Source organism: Poecilia reticulata, linkage group LG13 (assembly GCF_000633615.1).
Source record: "Poecilia reticulata strain Guanapo linkage group LG13, Guppy_female_1.0+MT, whole genome shotgun sequence".
Lineage (NCBI taxonomy): Eukaryota > Metazoa > Chordata > Actinopteri > Cyprinodontiformes > Poeciliidae > Poecilia > Poecilia reticulata.
In genome coordinates, this window is record NC_024343.1 from 25,170,184 (window position 1) to 25,196,189 (window position 26,006).

General features: G+C 41.4%; 1 protein-coding gene across 1 annotated transcript in view; it reads left to right on the top strand.

Annotated features, from left to right (window-relative positions):
* epha4l (eph receptor A4, like) overlaps positions 1-26,006 on the top strand; it is a 62,090-nt gene that overhangs the window by 14,553 nt on the left and 21,531 nt on the right. Inside the window, exons 3-4 of the mRNA XM_017308126.1 lie at positions 7,930-8,085; positions 15,625-15,960. Of these exons, the coding sequence (XP_017163615.1) occupies positions 7,930-8,085; positions 15,625-15,960 (492 nt within the window). The remainder of the gene's footprint in view (positions 1-7,929; positions 8,086-15,624; positions 15,961-26,006) is intronic.

Consider the following 26,006-nt stretch of genomic DNA (forward strand, 5'->3'; position numbering starts at 1 on the left):
TATATATAAATCTTTGGTGATAAAAACTTGCACAGTTCTTTGAAAAGTTGTTCTCTGAACATTTTTACATGTCATGTTTCAACTTCAAGGTTTTTCATAGGAAATATCTATACTAATAATAAAAATGTGACATTTTAACTTGGTAACAGCTTCTGTTACCAAGAATAAAACTGCCAAAGTTCCTCCTTTGAACCACCGCCTCCTTTACATAGCACCCAATCTCTTTGGGTATTTGGTAAGAGGGATGCACCAGGAGTTCACCAGTGTGCGCCACCTCCCTGAACACACCATACCTGTGGAAAATGTTGTGGTGGCAGCATTATGCTGTCAGAATGGTTTTCTTGAATGAGACTAAATCCTGGAAGAAAATCTGTTAGAAGCTGCAAAATCTTCTAGGATCTCTAAAGATACAGCCAGATCTTCAACAAAATGATTGAGAGCAAAATATATGTGTGTGTTAGTTTGGCCCAGTAAAAGATCAAACTTTAACACAACTAATAATCTATGCCAAGACTTAAAGTTTGTTGTCCACAATTTTTTTCCATCTAATCTGACTCAATTTAGTCAATGGAGAACAGGGGGGGGGGGGGAATCACCTTCTAAATGTACAAAAGACTTAAACATCCAATTGCAGTGAGTGGTGGTTCTGCAAAGTAAGGACTCAGATGAAAATCATGTATTCTCTTCAGTGGTGCAACTACACATTATTCAGGTGGATGCGAAAACATAGATCGCCACCCCTCACCCCCACCAAGGGAAGGAACGTCAGGGTTAAGGAGCGACGCTCACTCGCTCCCCTCCGAGACGACGATGCGTGAAGGGTAAAACTAGTTACATTTACATCGTTATGTGCGCGAGGTGAAGGAGCGTAAGGCACGCTGAAGTGTATGGGAGAACATGATCGGCGCGCCGCCCCCTCCAGACGGGGTTTTGGCGCCCCCTCTGGTGCTGCGCCCCTATGCGTTGCATACCCTGCATACCCACTTTTTGCGCCACTGATTCTCTTCATGCTAAAGTTTTGTGTTACATCACAGAACATTCCAAATAGAGCACTCAGTTTGTGGCTGTATTATGCACAGAGAAAAGATTCAAAGGGTATGAATACTTTTATAAGACATTTAATATGCTATTAATATCTGATTCTGCTTTCTAAATTATTACTTCTGGTAGTGATCACACAGAATAATTTAACCAATGTAGATTAATTGTAAAACTGCTAAAAAAATAAGAGGATGCTTACAGATGCAATTGCGGTTAAATAAATGTATAACACTGTTTAGCCAGCATGTTCCGCACTGATTTGTTATCGATTTGCATTAAAGAAAGACACGTGTTTCATACTTGTTTACAGAATTGGATGCGAGGCCCCTTTCAATCTGTTTCCTTATAGCTTCCTCTTCCTTTTCACCTATTCTTAATGTGTGCTTGTTGTGTTCTCCTCACACATCCTCCATTTTCCTTTCCCATTCTCAACGGCTCACCATGAGCAGAATGGTTTAACTCTCCCGATTGTTTGCCGGTGTGTTCCGGCACAGGAACATTAGCATTCTCCCTTCCCCTCTCATGCTCCTGCCTATTTTTCTGTTATTATTTTGATAATAGAATCTAAATGAAGCTCTTTTCATTCTAAATAATGTCAGGAAAGGATGCTAAAAAAACACACATATGCAAATGTGCACTGTCCAACATGACACTCCATCCTTTGGAGACCTTGAGAAAATTGGTTTGACACAAAAACATGACTGTTGTTTATTGAGCATTATCCCCACTGTGCTGCTGTTCCCTTCCTCAACCTGCTCTCAGAAAAACACGCCTGTTTAGTGGATGTGCGTGTGTCTGTTTATTTGCAGGCATGGGTGGTGCTGCGGAGTGCCTTCGAAGCGCAGAGGGCTTTTGAAGGGCTTTTTTGTTCATACCTGACTGTGTGCAGGTGTGCAGAGGTTTGTACGCCTCTGTTTGTGGATGAGGTATAATTTCTGGTCTTGTTTGCCTTGAATCATAGTCAATTATCCACCTTCTGTGTGGATCTTAGGTCACAAAAGGCCCTCAATCTTTTGGCGTAATGCCCAGCTTTTGGTGGTGCCACCTCTGGCACAAAGGCTGCGTCTAAGCTGCACAAACCCAACATGTCCAAAGTCCAGCAGGATTTCATCAAGGAAAGATATTATTTTCTCCCTCTCTCATTTTAAGCTGTTTGCTCACTTTACCCTCTGTGTTCATACTTTCCTTCTTGGACATTCCTTTAGTGTTTGATCCATTTCCTCACATTCACCTTCAGAAGCTTGTTCCTTATTTTTTAAGGAGTGGCGGAGTACGTTCTGAAGAGGCTGGGTGGAATACGTTAGATTTTCATGATATAACCATTGTGCTGATATTCCATTTTAAAGCCAGGCTGGACAAATTAAAGAGGAAGTTAAGGCCTACGTGTCAATATGAACAAGGAGACCTTGCTGAACAGGAAGTCTAGAGAACAATATTTAATTTTTTTCCACTTATGCAACACAAGAATTAACAATAAAGGTGGTTCTACGTTGTAATTTTAGCAAACAGGACAATATTGAAGAAGAAATGGCTTAAGAAAGCTTAAAATATTAATTTAGTGTACCTTTGCTCATATTCTTAATAAAAAAAGTCTCATAATCCCATTGCTTTCAACGTTTAGAACCTCTGGTGGAAAATATGTCTTCCATTCAAATACCATAGCAACATGTTTAGTAGCAAAAGTTGTTGGGGACTGTGAATGGTACATACCAACTGAAGCATAAAGAGCTGAGTTCTCTGTCTTATGGTGACCATTTTGGATTATTCGTTTCAAATTAGTGAAAAGCATGCAAATTAGATTTTTTTTTTTTTTTTTGCTACTTGAAACTTAAAATTTGGACATTTGGTTACCATTGTCAAGCACAACTAAACCAAAATGTTTCAATCACCCACCACCACAGAATAGTTTTCAGTTTGTTGTCATGGCATACCAATCGCTTAGAGACGATTAGATAATTTTGGTTGTTGGAAAACTTATGTACAATCTAAGTTTTATTATGTTATAAACATTATTACATTTTTTTGAACCCCTGCCTGTGTGGAGTTTGGCTCTTGTACCTAATTTTTATATCTGGGTAAAAAGCCAAGCGATCAGCACAAGATTGTTATTAAGTATACCCTGTTTTGTTCTCAGGGCTCAGTGTGGTGATAATTTTGATTGTCACAATGTGTTTTCCTCAGCTGGGGCCTTGGTTGATGCTCCTGTCTGCTGGATACATATATTTTAATGAGGGCTACATTTCTGGTAGCACTCAGTTGATGGATTGGTCCTGCTAATATACAGTTATAAATCATCCGACATTTGACAGACAAACTGCTGCCAAGTCTCGTTCCCCCCGGTATTAGCCACCACTACCGAAGCCGCAGTGATTGTCAGCAATGTTGGCTCTTGTCTTCTTAATGCTGTTAGCCCTGTTGGCTTTTGTTTAAATCCTTCATTACCACTAGTAAGAATGTCAACCCAGATGTGACCATCCGACTTTACTATTTGCATGTTAAAGGATGATACAGCTAGTGTAGGACCTTATCCCCCAATCCAGGTCAAGGTCAAGATGTGTGTCGAGTGTACGTCATCAATCATGGTGATCAGTTTCGCTGGCCGTGTGTCCCTCATCCATCATGCTGATGTGTTTTGCTTGCCGCGTGGCTCCGCGTTGCTGTCGGGGCCGGAGGTAATTAATAACGGGGAGTGACAGAATTAATGAGTTAACCTGCTCCACTCTCCTGCTGTTCCAGTGACAGATGCTAACGGTCAGTTGCTAGTGATCCTGTGCTTATATACCAGCCGCTCAGGTGACTTGATGTCTTAGCTTTTTCATTGTCTGCATTCAGCACAGTTAGAACATGCAGCTTGTGACCGAAATGGGCAAGAAGATAAAGCACTGAAAAAAATACAAATGGTTTCTAACGGGAGTCTCACAGTTATCATCAATCTGCAGAAAAACAAAGACGCCATACTGCATAGAGATGGTTGGCTCTTCAAGGTGCAGAGACGCATTTAGACTGAAGCGCAGACTCTCCTTTGCCTCGAGGCCTGAAAGTTGATCGCTTGGTTTTTCAAAGAGCTGCTTTGTGGGGATGCCTCTTCTAAAGAGTGCTTACTGTCTGTTTTGACAAAAAAAAAAGGGTCTGACTTTTCATCACTTGAGGAAGATAAAGTGAAACCATGAAAGCAGTGAAAATGCCATCGATTGAACTTAATTCTCTTCTGATTAAAAGAGCAGCTGTCTGTCTGGAAAGGCCTAGCTATTGTGTTCTATGTGCTGGGTGTTACATTCCCATAGCTTTGAACCGCTGTTGTGGTCTGCTCTCATAGTTTCACTCCCCGGTGCATGGGATACTTTGTTGTGTAGGCTGCAGTATAGCTTGCCTATCGGCTTTATATGTGGGTCGCACAAGGTGGGCTGCAGCGTGTGGGTAGATGTGGTCTTATTTGGCTGCAATATCAGGAACATGTATGCCTTTTCAAAGCCTGTTGTGTGGGTTGTTGCCACTCTGAAGAAAACTTCACTTGGCATACATGTGGGCTGCGATCGTAGCATCAGTATCTTTTTTAAACACTCCTATTTTTGTCGATGGTTGTGTTGATTGCTTTGTTGTGAACAGATTTTCCTGCCCCCATACACACACTGCAACCAATTCAGCCAGAGGAATCCCCACCACACTTACAAAACTACTCATTAGCTCCCTCCCCTCCCCACCCTTGTCATCCCTCTCCTCTAAACGGGCTTTAGCTTGGAGACAACAGGAATGAGGATTGGGCAGGAGAAAGACCGACAAAAGGGGGGGAAAGACTAAAGCCGGAGAAGAGGACAGAATGAGAGAAGGATCTGCAGGGAGGGAATAGGGGAAGAATAGGATGCCCCTGTCTATGAGGGATTCCATTTTTTTCCCGCTTTTCCAGAATAGAACAGTAAGTCACCAGTGTCTTTGTCTGCCTTTGATCTCTGAGCTCGAGGATTTGGCACCTGACAAACCCCTTTCTGTCTGAAAGGAGGCCTGCCGAGAGAATGCCAAGGAGAGCGGGAGAAAGAGATAGAAGGCGGAGGGAGAGTAAGAAAAAAAATAATAAAGAAGAACAAGAGAGTGACAGGGGCAAAAAGGGAAACAGTATCGAAGACGGCGTGGAAAAATTGGTTTCGACTTTTGCAAGCTTTACAAAAGGGATACGATGAGGGATATTATCCCAAATCCCGTATAAACTAAACACACGTGTTCAAGTGTGTCTGTATTTGCGGCTGAGTGAGGGTTTGCCATGGCTGGCCCGGACAGTGATAAATCCAGAGAGTCTTAAGGGGGAATCTCGGACCACCCACTGCTGTGGTTTCTCCCCTTAGACACACTCTCATGGTCCTAATAGGAAGCAAATTCCCCAGCTTTACTTGGATATCGACCTCTTTTTTTTTCCTCTGTCATTCCTTTCTTTAGGGCAGTCGGTGCTATAAACAAGTCCTCATGTTTTTCAGACATGTGCTCTAAAACTCAGATGTTTGAGAGTGCAGATGAAGATGCCAGCACATCTCTGTGGGTCTGGGTTTTCACAGAAAATTTTGGGACGGCCTGTGGGCACTCTGAAGACAACCTGGGATGGCTTAATAATTGACATGCAAATGTCTTATGCATAATGCACAGTTGGAGGTACCCCAATCTTAGGCTGTTTCTTAGGCTTTAAAGACACTCTGCAATGAAGACCATGAAGTTTGAGACTCAATTAAATCTCCCTCCAGCTTTTAGCATCAAACACAACAAGTTGACCCCACTCTAAACTCCGGACACTTTCCTGGTCAGTGAACAAGTACCTATCCCTAATGCAACTTTGCATTTTGCCACTTGAGGTGGCTTAAAACAACACCCAAAATCCTGCTGTTCTTCTATCTCCAGAGGTTTTGAGAGATTCCCTCAAAGATACAGAGATAACTGAAAGCACCTCCTGACTAATCTGTACTCTCTTTGTTGGTGAAACTGTGAAGAAAAGAAGAGGCTTCACTCACCCCTGCAGGCTGCAGTCAATGAGGCCGTAGCTTAGCGTTAGTGAGTGAAGCGGCAGGGATTTAGCCCCGATTGAGTGAATGGAAACCGACAAAGAATGACTCAGCAGGTATCAGCTAGCCCCACTCGGTTGACGTTCTGGTACGCTAATCCAGCTGCTCCAGAGCAGAGTCTGCGAGGCAAAGAGTTTATTACGTTTACAATAGAGGGATTTTCCGGTATTTTAGTGGGGCTTGTGGAGGGTTTCCTCAGCTGTTTGTATATGTGAATGTGTTGGCTGCTTGGTGGAATGAGAGTTTTTCTTGGACTTTCTCATTGCTGTGGTGCACGTTTGCTGATTTGATTTCTAGTGTGGTTAACACATGGGGGAGTTACTTGAATTTATGTAGAAACCTCTGATGTATTTATGGCTGCGGTGTGGAAACCATCAGAAACATACTTTGAGATCTGGATTGGTTGTGAGCCATTTCAACTAAAGGGGTACACACAAACGCCATTATGGCATAACATTATGACCAGTAAAAGGTGAATTGAATACCTCAGAGTATGTAACCTTTTGGTAGGTTTACTTAAATTAGGCAACGAGAAAACATTTTGTCCTCAATTTGCTCTTAAAGCAGGAAGAATAAGTGTAAGGATTTATATGAGCATTTGTGATGCAAGATTTCTGAGTCCAAGCAGCTCCAAAACTACCATTAGTATCTAACAAATGGCCAGGTTAGGTCAGGGCTAAACAGTGACCAACTCAATATCAGTCAGGTGATTATAAAGTTATTTTGGGTCATTGTACGTGTGTAAGTTAATAACTGAAATTTAGCACGAATTCATTGGCTCTTTATGCACCACGATAAGACGGGTACTAACACACACATCGCACCAGCTTTAACATGATGCTACCAACACCCCAGCTACCGTACCATTACTCTCCAACTGACAAGAACATGCCAACCTCCCTGAATGACAGCTTATTTGGTCCAATTGGTGTTGCCACTGTCTGCGCCGCGCCTCTTCCAGAATTGCTCCTTTGTCCACCTCTTCTGGTTCAGCGCTCAGGGGGTGAAATATAACCCTGCCAGGTTTACCCCCAGCCATTACAGAAACAGATAGACAAAGGAGAAACTCCTTGAAAGACGAGACCTCCAATCAAACTGTCGCTCAAAAGAAAGCCAAGCACTGTCGCCAAAAGTAGGAAAAGTGTCACTTTGGTTACCGTTTTAGATGGAGGTGTACGTAGGTGTGTATTTGGACTCCAACTGAATAAAAGCAGCCCTGTGAGAGTGACAGACCCCCTGCTGTGCCAAGTGTGGTGGCATTTGCTTGTTAAGTTGTCTGAAATGCCACAGTCTCGTGTTCCATTGCAGTGCCAAGTCTTGCCGTAGCTTCGTTTGGGGTTGTGCGAGAGTGACAAAAGATGGTTATTTGAGCTTCTATTTTCTGTCAGAGAATATTGCAACCAATACCGCAGTTCTCCTGTTTTCTGATACCAGAATAGAGATTAATGAGAAAGGTGAAAAGAGACAAGGCATGAGAGAGAAAAAAATTGTGAAATTGACAGAAAATGGCAAAGATCAGCATGTTCTCTACTTGTCCTTCATGGGAAAACAACTTCTGTCAGCCTCTCAGATTACATAGAGCAAAAAGAATCATGTCTTTGGTGCCTCTTTTACAGTGAAATGCCAAATGCAGCAACTGACAGATAGCTTCGGTAAAGGATTTATTGGATTCTAGGTGATTTTTCTTACCCATTTGTGCATCTTGTTTTGGGTATTCGTATCCCCAATATTATTTTTGTATTTATCTTTTATATAAAGAAAACTCAAATGTTTGCTGAACAAACCATCAGAATGTTCTGATGCAGATCACATTTAACCCAAGCTTCTTTTCCTCGTTTTCTTGCAGCCTGTAAAATCGGTTACTACCGTGCTCTGGCCACTGACGGCTCCTGCTCCAAGTGTCCGCTACACAGTTACTCTGTGAGGGAGGGCTCCACATCCTGTGCCTGTGACAAGGGATTCTTCCGCTCGGAAACAGACCCGGCATCAATGCCCTGCACCCGTAAGTACACCCGTATTCCATAATTTTACATTTCTTTATTACAGCTTACAGCATCTTCCTAGCATGCACCGCTAGGCTGTACTATGAACCTTACCCTTTCATAGAAAAGCAGCCCGTTGCATCCACACACTAATCATCCTGCACAAACATTAAACTGGCTGCTAATGGTTTAATAGGTGTCTACTGACTACAGGTGGCACATAATGATCAGTCATGGTGACATGAAGAACTAATTATGGCATAAACTGTTACACCTCACTGTAAAAGAGCAGTGGACAGTGAAAACACTAGAGGTTGAATGTTTCCAGGAGGTGGCAAAAATAAAGTTGGTGAATCAGTCAGATGGGGCAGTAAATGTGCTAAAAATTAAATACATGAGAAAAGAAATATGCTTAGTGTGAAATTTCTTACTATGTGTTCATTTTTTTCTTGTTTTTTTTTTTTTTTAAGTTTGTAATTGTAAAAACATAAAAAACAGAACAAAATGTGAAAATCATCATAATAAACAAGTCCCTAGTTTTTTGGGGGGTGAAAAAGGAAGCTATATGCGTTTAACATCCCGGCATTTTATTATTTATTAGATATGAGCAAAATGTGAATAAAATACCACAATTTAATGGTAGCCAGGCATTTACACAAAACTGGAAAAATTGTATAGCGTTACTTTTACATTGAGATTTTCATGTTCATTTTGATACTTAAGAAACGTCATCAAAAATGTAGTTTAGGCACTGTTAAGTTAGCAGTACTAACATATCTGCTTTTGCTGTTCTTTTCTTTATTGATTAACACATTTATAACAAGACTCTATTAGCTCGTTAATTAGTGAGGCTATCAATTTGGAAAGAGCCTTAGAAGCAATGTTTCCTGAATTAAGCCGTAATGTGGTGTTACTCTAATAATGTCTTTTGAAGTGAAAGTATATCTAAGCAGCAGGATTAATGTTTTTTGTAAAGTAAGGGAAAGTGCAGTAGTCATCTTTTGGCCACTTGACTGGAAATGTGCAGCAGCAGGAGGGGGAGGGGCAGCACTATGCCACTCTGTGTTCCCAGTTGTGAGAGAAAACTCTTTTGCACTCTTTCTGGTTTCTCATTAAAAGGCCTTCCAACCACAGAAATTCTATGTTGAAAAACGTATTTTGACCCTATAAACTGAAGAAGAAAAGCATAAAAAACAGTCTTAGGCATAGCGGAGTAATACTGATGGTTGTTTTTTATTGTTTAATCGCACAAATGACGGTCCAGCTACACTAATAAACATAGGTGCTTCTCAGAATGGTGGCCTCTAAATAACTTCAGACTGTAATGAGAAGGAAAAGTTCTATGCTGTGATTTAGGTTGGTTCTCGCCTATTAAACAGCATTGTTATTCACGCAATATACCCAATTTGGTTAGCAGACGGCCTGTTTCTTTTACCAGACCAGTTAGAATGATTTATGGTTGGTATTTGTCTCTAAACCTATTAAAGCTGTTTCTTGTTTCCTGTTGAAAGAGGCCACTTTACAGCAGGCAATATTGTTTTCAACAGCTAAAGCTCCTTCTGGACTTTCAGCTTCCTGTAATAGAAATAAGGACGTGCCGCTTATAAATTCCCTGAAGAAAACCTGAATTGTTCTCATTTTAAGTATCTGCTCTGAAAACGATGTCTTTACTTACAGATGCTAACCTGAGATTCTGTTTAGTTCTTTGATGCATTGCATAGACTATTTTATTCTCCACCCTGGTAAAGATGTGTTGTTGCAGCAGCATAAAATCACAAACTAAAATGTTTAGGAAAATCCTAACTTTGATTCGAGTAGGTTTATTCAGTGGTTAATATTGTATGTTGTGAAATAATTCATAGTGGCATTCCTTTTAATCCCATTTTGCAACATGCTCATTAGTTAGAACATAGAGAGAGATCATCTGTCGTGGTTGGGCCATATGTTTTGGATACTTACCCTTATGAAAGATCAAATGATGGCCCACTTTTCAGAATGCTGGCAAAATCCCCCCAGTTTATAATGTTTTAAATGTTCTGTGTTTTACTTAAAAAAAAAAAAAAAAAAACTATTTTTAATTGACTTTAAGAGCCTTTGGAAGAAAAATCGCCTCACAGCAACACAGATCCCCCACTATGCTTAGCAGTGGACATAAAGGTGCTTTTTCTCACATTTATACATTCCACTTGGAGTGTTGGTTGCTTATTCTTTCTCTAATCCGACTAAAGCACACCGTTCCAGTTAAAGTCCGATTAGAGTACAGAAAACTCCAAATGAGTATGACAGTTTTTAATCAGGTTGTCACGTACAGCAGATAGGGTCCGATGTTTGTTGGGTGAGTTCTTACCTCCCTGTACTTGGCCATCACCGCTTTGGGTGGTGGCGAGATAAATACCGGTCCTGGTCCAGCCGAGTGACCAGCAGCTGTGTTTTGTAATCCAATAATGACACCTCAGTGTAACAGAAAATCATGTATTACTGTTTTAAGGTTCCTAAAAGCTCTGACCAGCCGAAAGAAAATCAAACACTAATTTAAAGGGATTGTTAAAAGGGATTAAATGTTGAATTTCTTTATAACTCGGTTTGAGATTATTCTATCAGAAGCATTTAATGCATTTTATAATTTTTTTTATCATGGGCTGTCTGTGTGCACTGTATAGATAAGGCTTTAATAACAGTGTGATAAATAAATCCTAAATTCTCTCACTATTTTTACTGCATTTAAATGGACGAGCTGGGAGGTCATCGTCATTGTCTTGTTAGTCAGGGTGGAATCTCGCGGTGACTGCTGCAAGCAACAGCTGTCGAACCTCATTACGTGGCTGATTTCATAAGACCTGGCTTCATCACCTCCGCGACATTCCTAACTCGGCGGATAGGAGCTGAACATTAGCCCGGCTCCCAGAGCGACCTTTGCCGCTCCCCGTCGGCCGGTCAACATTTGATCTCTGAACTTTCACCCTGTCTGTCGACTGCTGTTTTTTTTTTCCCCCTTGCATTTTTTTTTCCTCTAACTTTTAACCCACATGTTGGAGCTCTGTAATTACGACTGTCACTCACGCAGCATCCATCGGGATCTTGTTTTCATTCGGTTTCTCTTTCGCTCAAAATCTACTCAGAGTCACGAACAGAGCAGAAAAAAAATCTATTGAAATGATCTCCCAGTTTGGTTTGCTGAAGGTCAGCCTGGAACATGAGCCAGCATCTCTGGTAAATGGGGAACACATATTTGTGTGTGTGTGTGTGTGTGTGTGTGTGTGCGCGTGTGCGTGTGTGTGTGTGTGTGTGTGAGGGGGGGTAGACTGAAAATGCTTTTCACAGGTCTTGGCTCTCAGTTTATCACTGGAAGACGACTGTTAGGGTTGGATGTTGTGTAATTCTCTTATAGTGAGATTGTTTGTGTTACCTCAGCTGTCCTCTAGCTGTTAACACCCGTGTTGCTCCTTTTCGTGTCGGCTGTGACTGTTTGTTTGATAAGGCCATTAATGGCCGCTGCATGTGATCGCAACAATTGTCTTCCAGATCAGATGTAAATCTTCCTCCAGTTCTTTACCTCCCACTCTTCAGCCTGACCTGCGAAATGGCTGGTGTGATGAAAAAAATGACACGACTTAATAGAACAGTGGAGCCTTTCTTTGACAGCCACATTGACTTGCTCTGGTATTCTTGTTTTATTTTTGTTCTTTTGGTCCATCGTGATTCAGCATTTTAGATCATTATTTCGCTTCTTGATTTAGTTTAGCTAAAACACATCAGGGTTTAAATAATCTGGTGAAAGTTCAGTTGCTCTTTGAAACCTTAAACCTGTCACATTTATCCTGTTGCAGCCACCTTCTACATATTTTATTGGTAATTTATGTGACAGACATAAACAGGAATGCTACACGTCTGGTGTACATTTGCATTAAGCTTTACTGAGCCAACACTTTGTAGAATAACCTTTTGCTGTGGTCTCTGCATTCTCTGGCTGTTGGTTTATGGTTCTGTCCTCAAGCCACCTTCAGCCGTTTACTGCTTTTCTTCCAGGATCAACCCATATTTAGTCCCATCTATCTTTCCATCAACGTTGACCATCATCCCCACATCATAATGCTGCTACCACCACCGTTTGCTGTTTATCAAACTCCCAAATTGAGACCGTTGGGTTTTTTTCTATGCCACTTTCCCAAAAAGCCAAAATCTGTGGAGTGCATGTCCAATAGTTTCTATGTTGACAAATTCTCCACACCTAAACAAGATTTGATTGTTTTACTGATACACTTCTTGCACTGCCTGTTCATTTTGGTGGATGGCATTGAACATTTTAAATGCTTGTCAATCTATCCATTTCAGATAACAACTTTAAAGTCATTAAAATAGTGGGGAAAATGGTCATTCCTGGTGATTAACTGCAGCTGAGTGAGCAAACATAGTAATAACGACCAGAGAAGGACGTCCCCAAGAGCTAGCTGCTCGACCGTGTTCACGTTAAAAATGGAGCGATTTTTTTTTCTCTGTTTCGGGATTCTTTGAAACCCTGATGTGTTTCTCAGATTTTTCCTCAGCTTTCTTAGTCGCTGCTTTGTAGAGTAAGAGGGAGGAGTGGAGAGAGGAATGAACATAAGCTGGAAGGACTCAAGGGGGGCGGGAGGAGTGGGCGTTGAATGAACCCCAGCCGGATTGTAATAGCGGGGTCGATGCTCTGGCCAATTTAGCCGGCTCTGTAACTCAGCCCTGCTCAACACTCAACACACGCAACGCTAACTGATGCGGCTGAGAGGATAGGGGTTTGAAGAGAAGATTTTAGATTGGGAAGGCAATTGAAAAAAAAAAAAACAACAAAAAACAACGTGACAGAGAAAAATCAAACACGTTAACCAGCCCATAGACGAGAAGGAAAATGCGTTTTCAGGATAAAACTTTCCGAACATTTAGAGGCGCTTTGTGAAGGTTTTGGAAGCACAGTCGCCCCGTTCTCTCTCCCAGGATTAATTACCGGGTGTCAGTCACAGCCGACGGCTCTCCCACGCTCCCACTGGTGCATTCAGAGAGAGCGACAGGTACTGAAAAAAGGTGCTGTGTCTGTGGGCATGCGTGTGCGTGCGAATATGTGTGTGTATAAAATAAAACGAGAAATTCTGACATGGTGTTTAAGACTTTATAGAGTCATGAAAGTTACACAACAGTGTTGTCATGTTTGCCATAGCAACAAACAATCTCTGTGATATGAATAAACACATCCCTACCAGTTTGCTCCCTGATTATAAGTTCCAAGCTTCTTCGCTGTTAACATTTCTGCAGTGAGTGTTAACACATCCCTTCATTTTTTCTGTCATTGACTTATTCAGTAGAGTATGAAGGAGTAAATGTTTGTTAATCACACAAAAACACATTGGGACAGTTTCTGTTGGAAACATGGTATGGAAGCCCCATGTGCAACTTGTTCTCATTGTCTGAGGCGCTTATGGGGGAAATGAGGTGAAAGAGTAACAGAGGGAAGGAGAGTCGGGAGCAGCAGACAAAAAAAGGGGTCACTCTGTTACAGTTTTTAATGGGAATTTATTAATAGATTTTCATTGTAGGCTGCAGTTGTGAGAGGGGAAATTGAATGTTGCTAATATTAACGGTCTACATCCTTCCATCTTACAGCTTGTGCAGCCGCTCTTCTCGGTCTATTTCCTGTTCCTCCTTGCTGTAATCCTTCCATCCATTCAGAGCTGCTCCTTTCAAGTTGTTAAGGCTCATTTCTTCTATTTAGAGGAACAGACAGTGTTTGTCTTCTCCTTCTGTGCGTTTTCATCTCAATCTTCTCAGCTTTTCTCTCCATATTGTGCGCTCACCAGAAACACAGTCGCAAAAATGTTGACATGATAGACGATTAGCGTCCGTGCATCTAGAGAATATTCTCTAAAAGTACATTTCTCAGATGTTGCTTCATGGATGACGGCTTTCTCCTTTCATGCGGCAAAACGTCATCATTAACGGCCATCGATTATTATTCTTCTTTGGCCAAGTTCACTTCTTTTTCCAGTCATGCTTTTGTGAAGAGTTAAAACGTCTTTTGTAATTTCACGAGACGGCTCAAATGTACGGTTTGGACTTTTAGACAGTGTCTGCACGTGCTCACCTGAACTTTATGTCATTTGTTCTTTGTGAAATAGCTCAAGTTCAGACAGATTGCATTTACAATTCAAGGATGTGAAAACCTTTACGAGATCTGTGCTTATAGGCCTATAAAGGCTTATTGAACATCTGCAACACTTAAATCAATAACTGTAGAAACCACCTAAGGGTTCTGTAATTTAAAAGTAATAGATAAATGTTATGTGCAAGAAAAAGATTCAACTTGGGAAACTAATGCAGCCTACAGAGGGAATACAGGAACTGAACTGTAAACCTATGACAGATGGGGTTCCTCCTAAATTTCAGTGTTCCTTCCTGGAGGTATGGAACTAAGAAGATGGTGCCAAATTATATCAAAATCTAGAAGGAACTCACCTCCTTTTGCACCTTAACCTGCCTAATCTCTACACACTTTGCCTCATTTCCAGTTTTCTTTATATACAGCAGGGTTAAATAGATTTACTACTTAATGCTTATCCCAGGTTTCTACCTCTGCTGAACGAGAATGTTGTTTGTCTAAAAATAAAACAAGTCACTGTTTTCAGCGACTGAACGCGAGTGTGAACTCTTGTCCCTACAAAGGAGCTCCTCTTCCCACACTTCCTGTCCTCTCCTCCGCTCCCGGTGTCTCTGTGAAATCACTCATCGCCACGCCACTCCTCCAAAAATAACACTGATAATTAATTTCCGTTGTGAAACGATTCATCAGCGAACTGACTAGCTTTCATATTTCACCCCGCATCGATCCCGAGCTCACTCGCGTGCGCTTCATTGGTTAAAGGGAGCGCGAGTCAGCCAGGGAAAACAGAGGCAGAGGCAGAGGCAGACGGAGAAAGGCAGAGCTAAGTCAATTACGGCTGTTTGATAGTGCTATGGAAAAAAGAAAAAAAGAAGAGAAACAGAAAACAAACGCATTACTCACAACAGAGCTGACATGTAAAGTGGAAGTGATGAGCTGGAGAGTTTGCATCACTTAGAAACACTGTAGCTGTTTTTTACGAGGCTCAAACAGCACGTAGGCTTTTCATTATAGTAGCAACTTTGACTTTGTCTAAAGTCACGGAGCAGGAGCAAAACCAAATAAATCCCAGGCACTCGCCACCTTTCAGCTTTTGGATCTGAACGGGGCTCTGCTGCCCTATTGGATTTCAGTTAACATTCTAAACTAACTGAGGGGAAACTGGATCTTCTCCAGCTGTAATGGACAGGACATTAAAAGGGAATTCAAGAAGCCTGAGCTCCCATTAAAGGGACAACCCTGTCAATTATGCATTTACATCTCGGCCATATGTATATGTGTGGAGAGAATTGACTGACAAACCCAGAGGGGAAGGAGATCTCTGAAGTCTTTACTGAAAGATAGAACTCTTTTAATCTCCTAATCTCGTCCACTGTTGTTATTCCACAAGTTATTCTTCTCTCCCGCTGTTGCCAACATGATTTCTATCCCTCCCCAGGCCCTCCGACCGCACCCCTCCACCTCATCTCGAATGTGAACGAGACATCGGTAAACCTGGAGTGGAGCCCCCCTCGGAGCTCTGGGGGCCGCCAGGACCTGACGTACAACGTTGTGTGCAAGCGCTGCGGACCCGACGGCCGCCGCTGCCAGCCCTGTGGCAACGGCGTTCACTTCAGCCCTCAGCAGCTGAGCCTGAAGGGGACCAGGGTGTCCATCAACGAGCTGCAGGCGCACACCAACTACACCTTCGAGGTGTGGGCGGTGAACGGTGTCTCGCCTCAGAGCCCGGGGCCGGAGCAGGCGGTGTCTGTGACCGTCACCACCAACCAGGCTGGTAAGAGGAGCAGTGATTGGCTGATTGTGGGCGACACAACACACAAAGTGTGCTTGGTTTCTGCTAAAGGAATTTACAAAAAAGGTGATTGTGACTGGTAGGGTTTATTAAAAGTATGGTTTCCCTATGGAAAAAAAATGCTGTCTTATTTAGCAATGTTAAAAAAAATATTTATTTGTAAAGATAGAAATGAGTAATTAGGGATTTAACTCTTCTTATATAACACCTTTCACATTATCAGTACCTCTGGTAAAGATGTGCAAAACCCCGTTATTGCAAACTTATATTGTTTTTATTCGAACACAAAGAATATTTGTAATAATAAATAAATAAATAATAATTCATTATTACTTAATTTAAAAAAATATATTTTTAACAAAGTGACCATATTCTATAAGTTAAGAGTAACTAAAACATTGTATTTTTAATTTTAAGTTGATCAGTGTTGAGGAGCTTTTATTTATAATCCAAGACTTCCTGCTTCCCTGAAGAATAAATAGCATGTTATTTAGTGGGAAATGGTTCAGCTGCTTTCTGCAAAATGGGAAAGACAAGAGAACATACCAATTTAAGTAAGGCAGCTGACTGTTGGTCTTCTTATGCAATGAAATGACTACAAGATGACAGTGCACCTTTCCATAAGTATTCATACTTCTTGATTTTTATTCACATTTTGTGATGTCACAACTGTAAACTTCACAGAATTACATGTGAAAGTCTGAGATGAAGCACCATCCAATTGTTAGGTGGAAATATAATGATTCATTTGGTTTTCATTAATTTTACAAAAACATTTAAATAAAAAAAGTGGGGGATACATTTGTTCTCAGCCCGACCTGAAGCATTGCTATGTAGAATCTCCTCTGACTTTTCCTGCCATCACTCGAGCAAATGTTTTGGGGTACAGTGGACCCTCGCCTGTTCATGGATTTTAGTAAGGAAGGTAGCTCCTAATAATTTGTGGGAAACTCTTTTTTTGCTTGTTTGTTTATATTCATGGGAAAGCTCTGTTAATATTCAAAAGTAAAATGCAAGCTTAGGAAGCTGAAATAACAAGTCTCCACGCTGCATGGCACGCAATTGGGTGGCATTTGCAAAACAGCCAATCCAGGACCACCATTTATTTTTCTTGCACACAGCCTAACTTTTGGTTGTCTGTTGAAAAGGAAGGATTGGATGATACATGGTCTTTCCCGGTTATCATAAAAAAAAACATATGTTGCTTATTGATGGTTCCTATATTTTAAACAAGGCCATTAGTTCAGCTTTGTTCCAAGCATTGGCTCGCTCTGCAGCCATCCCTGCCAAGTCATTGGTTGTTTCCATGGGCCACCGCGGCCACCGCTGAGCGAGCAACGTTCCCTGCCTGGCCACACCTATGAACATTTTCTGGCTCTGCCACTGGTTCATAGACAAAAAAAAAAGAAAACCTGCAGTTTTATTACCAACATGATTTTCTCTAACTTGACAATGTTTTGTAATTAATGTAGGTCTGCTTCATGCAAACCCCAAAATCCACAGAGCTTTTTTTGGGGAGGGCTTTTCTGTGTGCGTGTGTTATAGAATTGAGAAGCTGTCAGAGTCTTGCTTGTTTTTATTTTTGTTTCATGGTGACAATCTGCATGTAAAAATGTGTTTGCTAAAGTGGTGAGTAGCTTCGGCGGCACCCGGGTGATTACTGTGGGCTGATAGACTAAGCAGTTGGAAATGATTTTCTGCAGTATTTGACTGGAGTTTTGCATAATTAGGCTTCAGAAGCCTAGGCTGAAGATAGAGACACTGGGCTATATTTAGCTGTGGTGCTAATGAATTAGATGACTTCTATTGATCTGTAGGATTCATTACAAATGTTTGTGTATTTGCGTGTTTCTAGTTATTCCTGTAGAATAAAGCTATGAATACAGAGCTAAAGAGGAGTCCTTCAGCCTGAGGATGCATTCAGAGCCTTCTGTTGTTTTGTCATTTAGTCATTCTGTTACCTGTTGTTGTGCAAATGGTTTTTACAGCCTTTGATCTTTCCTCTTTGTCTCCGTTGCCAACCATTACCTTGGCTTGCTTTACTACTCTGCTCTTGGGTGGCAAACTCAGGGCCTTTTTTGTGTCTTTTTTTATTTCTAATTTCCCTCCATGGGAAAAGTGAATGCCTCCAATAGAGCCTGGTTCAGCAATTTAAGGACACAGTGGCTTGATTTATCAGATGGGATCCAGAAGACAGCGTTGAATGGATGTGCAGCTTGTGGGAAGAGCAGCGAGTCCTGCCAGACAAGCATATGTGGGAGCCGTAATGGAGCGTACCCTAGAGTCCGGGGTCGAATGCACGTACTAGCATGTCAGTTTGGTCACACGGATTCTCCGTTGCGCCAAAAAAGCTCCTAAATGAGCTCTTTCAGACACGAATTCATACAAAGACACAGCAACACACAAAAACACACACCAAGCAGTGTCCCCCTGAGGTTGCTGGAGGCTAATCTCCTGACTCGACGCTGTAAGATATGGATGATGTTGCCTTTGGCTCCTCGCTTGTGCATATTTCACAAGAGTTCGAAGCTGCAGCTGGAAGCTCTGTCTGTGTGTTTGGTGTGTATTTGTTGAAAGGTGGACGTGCAACATCGAAATTTAGAGCCTACCCAAGTTACAGAAGAAACCTGCCGGGCCCCATAAGCTCTTAAATTTATGTAGAACAAGTCTGCAAACGCAGCAGTTGTATAAAACCTTGAAGGAGGCTATAACAATTAAACACTTTCATAGTTGTTGATACCTGTTGGCAAAGTGAGATCTGTTTTCAAAATGCGTTTAGCATGTGTGCTGCTAGGCTAAATCGCTATAGCTATGTTTGAGACTCTTATTTTGAAGTAAAAAGGGAAGTCATTCTTGAGTTGTCCTGTTGAGGTGACAAAGTTGGCTAGTAGAGATACTCCCTAATGACATTCAGTGATAAAAGAGTGAAAGACAGAATATAAAAATATTTTGTCAGAACAGTATCGCCAAAGGATCGTTTCACAGTTTGAAAATATTTCATCATTTCGAGTTCAAAATCTAAAGAAATTCTTTACAACACAGTTTAAGATTCACCAAATCTTTTTTTTTTTCTTTAGAAAACATTCAAATTTAGTTTTTACAAAGCAGAAAATCCATAGAATTAAAGGTGCATGTACCTGTATCTATAGAGTAATCAAACCTGCCCAAACTACAATCCTTTAAAAATACATTGTGATTTAAATTCAAATTCAAAAATACTTTATTGATCTCAAAGCAAAATTAAATCATTTCTGTTACTGTTATTTTGCTTTTACATATTCATGTAGACAGTGAAAACACCTTTAACATATTAAACATATCAACCCAACCTCTAACATGACCTATAACTCCAAACGCATCATGCACATTATACATAACAACAACAATGGCAGATGACGTTCATCTTGTAATGTATTAATGTACCAGTTGTGCTTTTTTTTATTTTTTTTTGCTTTTTTTTGGGCGGGGGGGGGGGTTGTATTGAAGCTTTATGTGCATGTTCCATACTCCATGTTTAGCTGCATTTACAAAATAGCATTTTGGCCCATTTTGTGTTTCTGTGTTGAATAAAAACATTCCTGGAAATGGTCCCGTTTGGAAGCAGGTAATTTTGAAACCAAAAACCCATTTTAGAAAACACTCATCTGTGTGGACTGGTCCTAATTCTGATATGGTCTGTATAACGTCACCCCAACAAGGTTATTAATGATACTTCAGTTCTTATATTTGATTAATTGATTGGTTTATTTTTATACGTACTGTAATCACATGCAGATCAACAAAACCAAATATTAAACTCTGTCTGCACCAGTTCCGATGAGCTTAGCTGGAAATGTGCCCCTGAAAGAATTTCAGCCTAGGGCCTCATGCTGCCTTGGCTCAGTCGTGTCTCTATTGCTAAAGATGAACAATGTCTCCATCCATGTGCATCTTGTAATTTATGTGCTCATAAAAGTGAAGGGCTCAAGACTGATTGGATTTCTTCCTCCTACTGCTCAGGAGGGGCTTTGGTAGTTTTGGTTTCAGCCTCTGTAATCCACCCAGTGATCTGCTGCCCCTCTCACCCAATTGGCTTTGCCTCATCCAGACATTGTGGATCACAGTTATTATGATGGATTTATTGGGATTTATATGTGCTGTGGAAAAGACACCCACGCCACCGCCTTCCTATAAAGGTTTAGGTTTCAGCTGGAAAAGAAAAAGCTTGGAAAGAGTGGGATCTCCTGTGGATTTGCAGAACGGTGGACTGGAAGAAGGTGCAGCCAATCTAATCGAATGGAGTCGTAGATCTGTGATCAAGCTTGGATTTGTGTTGGAGGAGGTCAGATTTCGTGTGTCGCCATGAACAATTCCACTGTCGTAAATCAAGCAGGATGTAACCCTTTGACTCAAACTGCATGGAGAACAGGAGGGGCCGGGGGGGTGTCTGCGCTTTGAACTGACCCCTGGCTGTAAATGAACGTTTTCTCCTGCTTTATGGGATCAAGCACTCTATGTGTGAGGAAAAAAAAGAAACAGAAAGAGTCAGAGAGAGACATGTTTATGTCTTAATACAAAATACTTGGCAGGCTGAGGTGCCTAAAAGGGAATTAGTACATGTGTGTGTGGGCAAGTCTTTCGGCCCACATGGACGAGAGTTTCCATCTCCACCAGTGCACCGGACAGACGTACATGTGGAAATGTGTTTTGGGAGGTGAAAGCAGACTCTATTCGTGCAGGATCGGAGCAGAGGGGAGGGGGAATGCTGTATGCAGGAGCGGGCTTCTTTGCTCGCTAAAAAACGGCTCCCTGCTTGACTATTTCTCTTCGTTGGCAGTGAAATTGAGCGACTCGAATCTGGCGACCGGGCTCCAATCTGGCGGCCACATGTACAGCTTTGGCTGCGTGTGTCTTTTCATGTTGAACTGCTGTTATTGCAAATGCTCGGGTTCACCGCAGTTGCTCCGAGCAGGGCAAATACTTTGCATCAAACACAACTGCAAAGACAAACTCGTTCACGTAACAAGCCAAGACAAAACCTCAAAACCATAAAAAAAAAGGACAGCTTCCTTCAGATTCCTTTGGGAAGGTGTTCACACAAATCACACCCTGACTCAATGCACCTCTGTCAGGATTTTAGTCATTATTTTACGTACATGGGTGGTCTGTATGAGTAATGATGGCCTTTTTTTGTTGCAGGTGTGCGTGTGCGCGTGTGTTTGTGGGTGTTTGTCTGTAGTGCTAGTGTTCCAAACCTGAAATGAGATGTGAATATTCATTACGTCTAACACTTATTATTAAACTGCCTCAGTTTGCCCACGCTTCCAGGAGGCTGTAACAAATTGCAGCCTTGGCCCACATATGTAAATTCACCTACTGGGTGCTTTAAAGTCTTATGTGGTCCTTCTGAAACACAGTCACAGGTAAAATGTTCATTCAAATTCACAGTCCTAGTCAGATGTTTACAAACATTGGTTTTTTTTAAAGTTTGAAAGACCCAATAATGTGTTGGTAAGGACGCAAGTTCAATGAATAAAATACAAGAATTTGGTTTTATTGTGGGCTTTCTTAAATCTACACACGATAGAAATTGAACATAGATATATGAATTCTCACTAATATTTAGTTCAACATCTCTTAAAAAGATGCAGAGAAACCATACAGACACATTTTGTAGCTATTTAATAAGGTTCTGGCATTGATGTGGCTCGCAATTTCAGCTATTGCTTTATCAGAAAGAGTGCAGCACAACCCAAGTTGCTAGTTTACTGAGAGGGAGTCTACTTTTGGTCACAGTCCATAAATGCTCAATAAAATAAATGTCACGGACATTAATGAAGCTGTTTCCCTGCTGTATTTATTCCACAGCCAGTTTGCGTTTAAACTGTGGGGTAAATTTCATGTTTGAATACTCAACTGTGTCCAGGTCTAAGCATTCTAGCTGATGAATTGATCTGAAGTTGAAAACTGAAGATGTCTTCATTATTCCATCCATTTTGTGGAAATCGCCAGTATCACTGGCAGAAAAAACCCCTACAACCTGACATTGCCACTACCATTCCTGACAGGTGGTAGAGTGTCCCCAGATTTGGACGCCTCACCTCGACTAATCCAAAGATACTTCTTGTCGCTGGGGTCAGAAAGTTCAGTCTTTGTCTCCTGTGATCATGAAACCTTATTGTGGAAAGGATTTACCTCGTCAATATGAGCAGCTGCAAACTTACGGAGAGCATAAAGGTGCTGATTTTGGATCTGGATGCAGCTATTCAGTCCATGCTGATGCTAAAACAGCTTCGCTGTTGACGATGATGATTGCCTTCTTACAATTTCCAGTTTATGACTTTCTTGCCTTAGTAGTTCTTTAGCTGATCCAGAACTTCCTGCTATCTAAGATTAACATTTTGGGTCAGATGAGACTTAGACACAAATGAGTGTTTCAGGAGAACCATGATTTCAGGCAGATGTTGGAAGACTTGCATTAAGCTTCCCCAAGTCTTCTCAAAGCCCCAACCTTAACCCTGTTAAATATTTGTAGAGTGTTTGAAAAGTTGGGGTTGTGCCAGAAGAACAGTCTGTTTCAATGAACCCCACCAATTGTGCTAAGCAGCCTGGACAAATATCCAGTTAGATTTAGGCCAGAAGCATTTCTACAAAAATTTTGTGGAAGTATGTTTGTAGGAATCACTATTTAAGTAGGCGCATCATTTTGACCCTGTCTGAATTTTAGAAAATTTTAAATATGTTAAAACTTGTGCAACCAATTCTAATTTAGAACATTGCTAAGGTTGTATAATCTATTTCAAGGCCAAAACTAATGTGACATTTATATCCGTTTTGACCATAATTGTGTCTGTGTAGATGTTTGTACAAGACTTCACAATAATTCCAATCTGACTTTATATCTCTTTCCTCTTCTGACATCTATCTGTCTAATTCATCTCAACATGCTATAAAACTGAACCTTGATAGATTATTTTGTTTGCATCTGATCTGCAAAGTCAGATGAGGAGCCTGGAAGGGAAACCACTCAGGAAATCACTCATCTTTATCTTCACATTGGTCAGGGGAAAAATAAAAAGTGCAACAAGAGCAGCGGAACATGATTACGTCGCCATATCTGTCATCTTTGGAGGAAAGATTGATGCTGGGATGATCTTTGGGGAATTAAGCCCCCCGACCTCTCAGGTGTTTCCTTTCTGATTCAGTGGATTCTCGGTCAGCCCCATGAGGGCCTTTAAATTGCCTCTCGCTGCTGGGTAAGATTGATTGGGAGGGATACAAATGGCCGCCATCTAATTGTTTAACAGAGACGCCACACATTAGGCCAACAGGATGACACAACCTCGGGTTAATCCTTTTACCAAGTGATGTCTGCAATTCCATCCCTCTCCATCTCCATCAAGACGCCCACCCACCCCAAACCGTCTGCCCGACCCCTTCCCTCCTCCTGCTGCTGCTTCTTCAGCTCAATGAAACCCAATCCATGGCTGGTGCTTGAATTCCAGGCCCGTTTGAACTCAATCCCTGACTAAAAGCAGGGGGTTTGTTAGGCTTAGCTTGAAGGTTCTCCTCCCTGGAGTCCCCAGTCAAAGTGATGAGAATGTATATAGTGTCATAGATAATCCAATCATAATCGGTGGATCGGGGTCCCCTCATTAATCATCCCACTGTAATTTCTTAAAAGGCAGATGGTCTGGAATGAGTAAGGTTACAGTAATCGCAGAGGGGCAGAGGTCGAAGATTCCCTCCGTTTGGACCCTGAAGAACAGATGTCCGACATGAGGTTACCTGAGGGTTTGTGGACATGTTTTTGTTTTAGCTGCTGTGGAAAAATAAATTAGCTTTCCTCGAAAGTGCTGGAGACGTTTTCTTCTTTTTCTCACTGCAGATCATCTGTCATTCCTTCTTGTCTGATTCCAACTGAGTCCTTAAGAGTTCCTCTCGCTTTCAACACTATCTCTCCCACAGCCCTAAATTCCCCTTTGTAACAATGAGAGTGTGCATAACCCAATTTTGGCCCTGTCACACTTCCTGAAGATAAAGGTGTGATTTGTGTGCCGGTGATGCGCTGAGGGGAGGGAACAAGTGTAGGCCATAATCTGTGCTTTAACCTTCACGTGTTAAAGGCATCTATGCGCAGACAGCGCTGCTGTTTGAAATATGGCCTCATTATCAGCTGCAGCAGAAAGAGCTTAAGATAAGATCACACACTGGAGCTTTAATGAAAACCAATTGATTTTCTCTGTTTAAAGTCAAGAAAAAAACATGAAGGTGTTGAGCTCATTTAACTTCATTCAATCTCTTCGTAGCTATGCCGGTTTTCTCAGGGTGACCTGGCAATCTGCAATGAATGAAGTTAGGAAAAGTGTCTGAGGCGGTTTCATTGAATCACACCATTAGATCAGAAATACACTCCACCTTTGGCAATTCATGTGTTGCACATACAATTTTGAGTGAAAGTCAAGTTCAGGGAGGCATTAAAACAATTGCATCATTGTCTGGCCCTGAACTTTGACTTTCTCAGCAGGAGAAATATAATAAGATCGAAAAGTGTTGTGCAAAGTAGACTTAAAGGGATAGAAATACTTTTTTGAGTGTGTTTCTGTCAATTTATTGTGAGTAATAAATTCCTTGTCTGTATTAAGTAGATGTCCCTGTGAGATTGTTGAAAAGTTAGGAAATCCTCTGCTGATTTTAGAGATTTAAAACTCAAGTGAAAATGTTTATATCCATAGAAAACTGTTGTCAAGGCTGTTGCAGTTTTATCAGTCAAAAACCAACCATGCTAACGTGGTAAAGTTAATTTGACGGACGCTAACGGCTGTATCAATCAGCCTGTTCATCTGTGACTGATCAATCTACTCTAAATCTGCCATCTACTCTAAACAGTGGAGCAAATTGATTTCTCGTGAGGCTGTCATTTGTGCGCCGGTGTCAATGATAGAACATTCCTGTGTTTCTGTTCTCATTCTGTAGCCAGGGGAGATTTTCTCATGAGCTCTCAAACAGGGGATACAATTTACGTCCTACGCTGATGTGTGCAAATGCAAACACCGCTAAGCAGAAATAGCAATAAACTTAACTACAATTTCTTGCAAAAGCTGTAATGGCCACTATAGAATATTTTCACGTTGACTTGTTTTAAATTGCTGATTGTACAAATCTCTCTGATTATTGTTGTGCTGGGATAATTCCAAAGCAACATAAAGAGACTTAGAGTCTTTTCAGACTTAGAGTGGCCTGACAAGTAGCAGCTTATGAGGTAGCTCGACACAGCTGGCTGCCTCAGCCAACATTACCTTTTTTGTAGGAACATTGACTCTCGTTTGTCAAGAAAACACTAACATACTAAGCGCATTTTCACATATGAGGTGTTTAGTTTATTTAAAATAAACTTTGGTTCACATATCCTCTTATTTCAGTTTGTTTATGTACTAGGGGGCAGACCAAAATAGCCGTACTGAGACCGTTTGCAGCAGGTGTTCTTGGTGCGGTTCCAAGCAGACTCTAGAGCCCTTTGCTTATGTTTGATTCGGCACAGCTACCAGGTGTACACGGCCAGGAAAACCCAAATGCTTTTCCAAAACCAACTATGTGTTGTATTGTGCGGTAAAGTAAACAAACTAATAAACAAAGCATTTTTTTGTAAGGAATACAAATCCATTAGGTTTACTTGTCAAACCATTTTTTGATTAAATATTGAGAAAACCTGTCAGGTTAATTGGCCTCTCCAAATTGCCCCTAGGTGTGAGTGTGTGTGTGCATGGTTGTGTGTCCTGTGTGTCTCTGTGTTGCCCTGCGACAGACTGGCGACCTGTCCAGGGTGTACCCCGCCTCTCGCCCGAAACGTTGGCTGGAGATGGGCACCAGCACCCCTCCCGACCCCACTGAGGGAAAAAGGGTGCAAGAAAATGGATGGATGGATGGATTGAGAAAACCAAATTAATGACATGATGAGGTTCCTTGTGTTTTCTATGAATTCAGAGCACAACATGTTTCCTGCCATCCCAGACACATCTCATCTGTAAACAGGTTGCATATTCTATGTT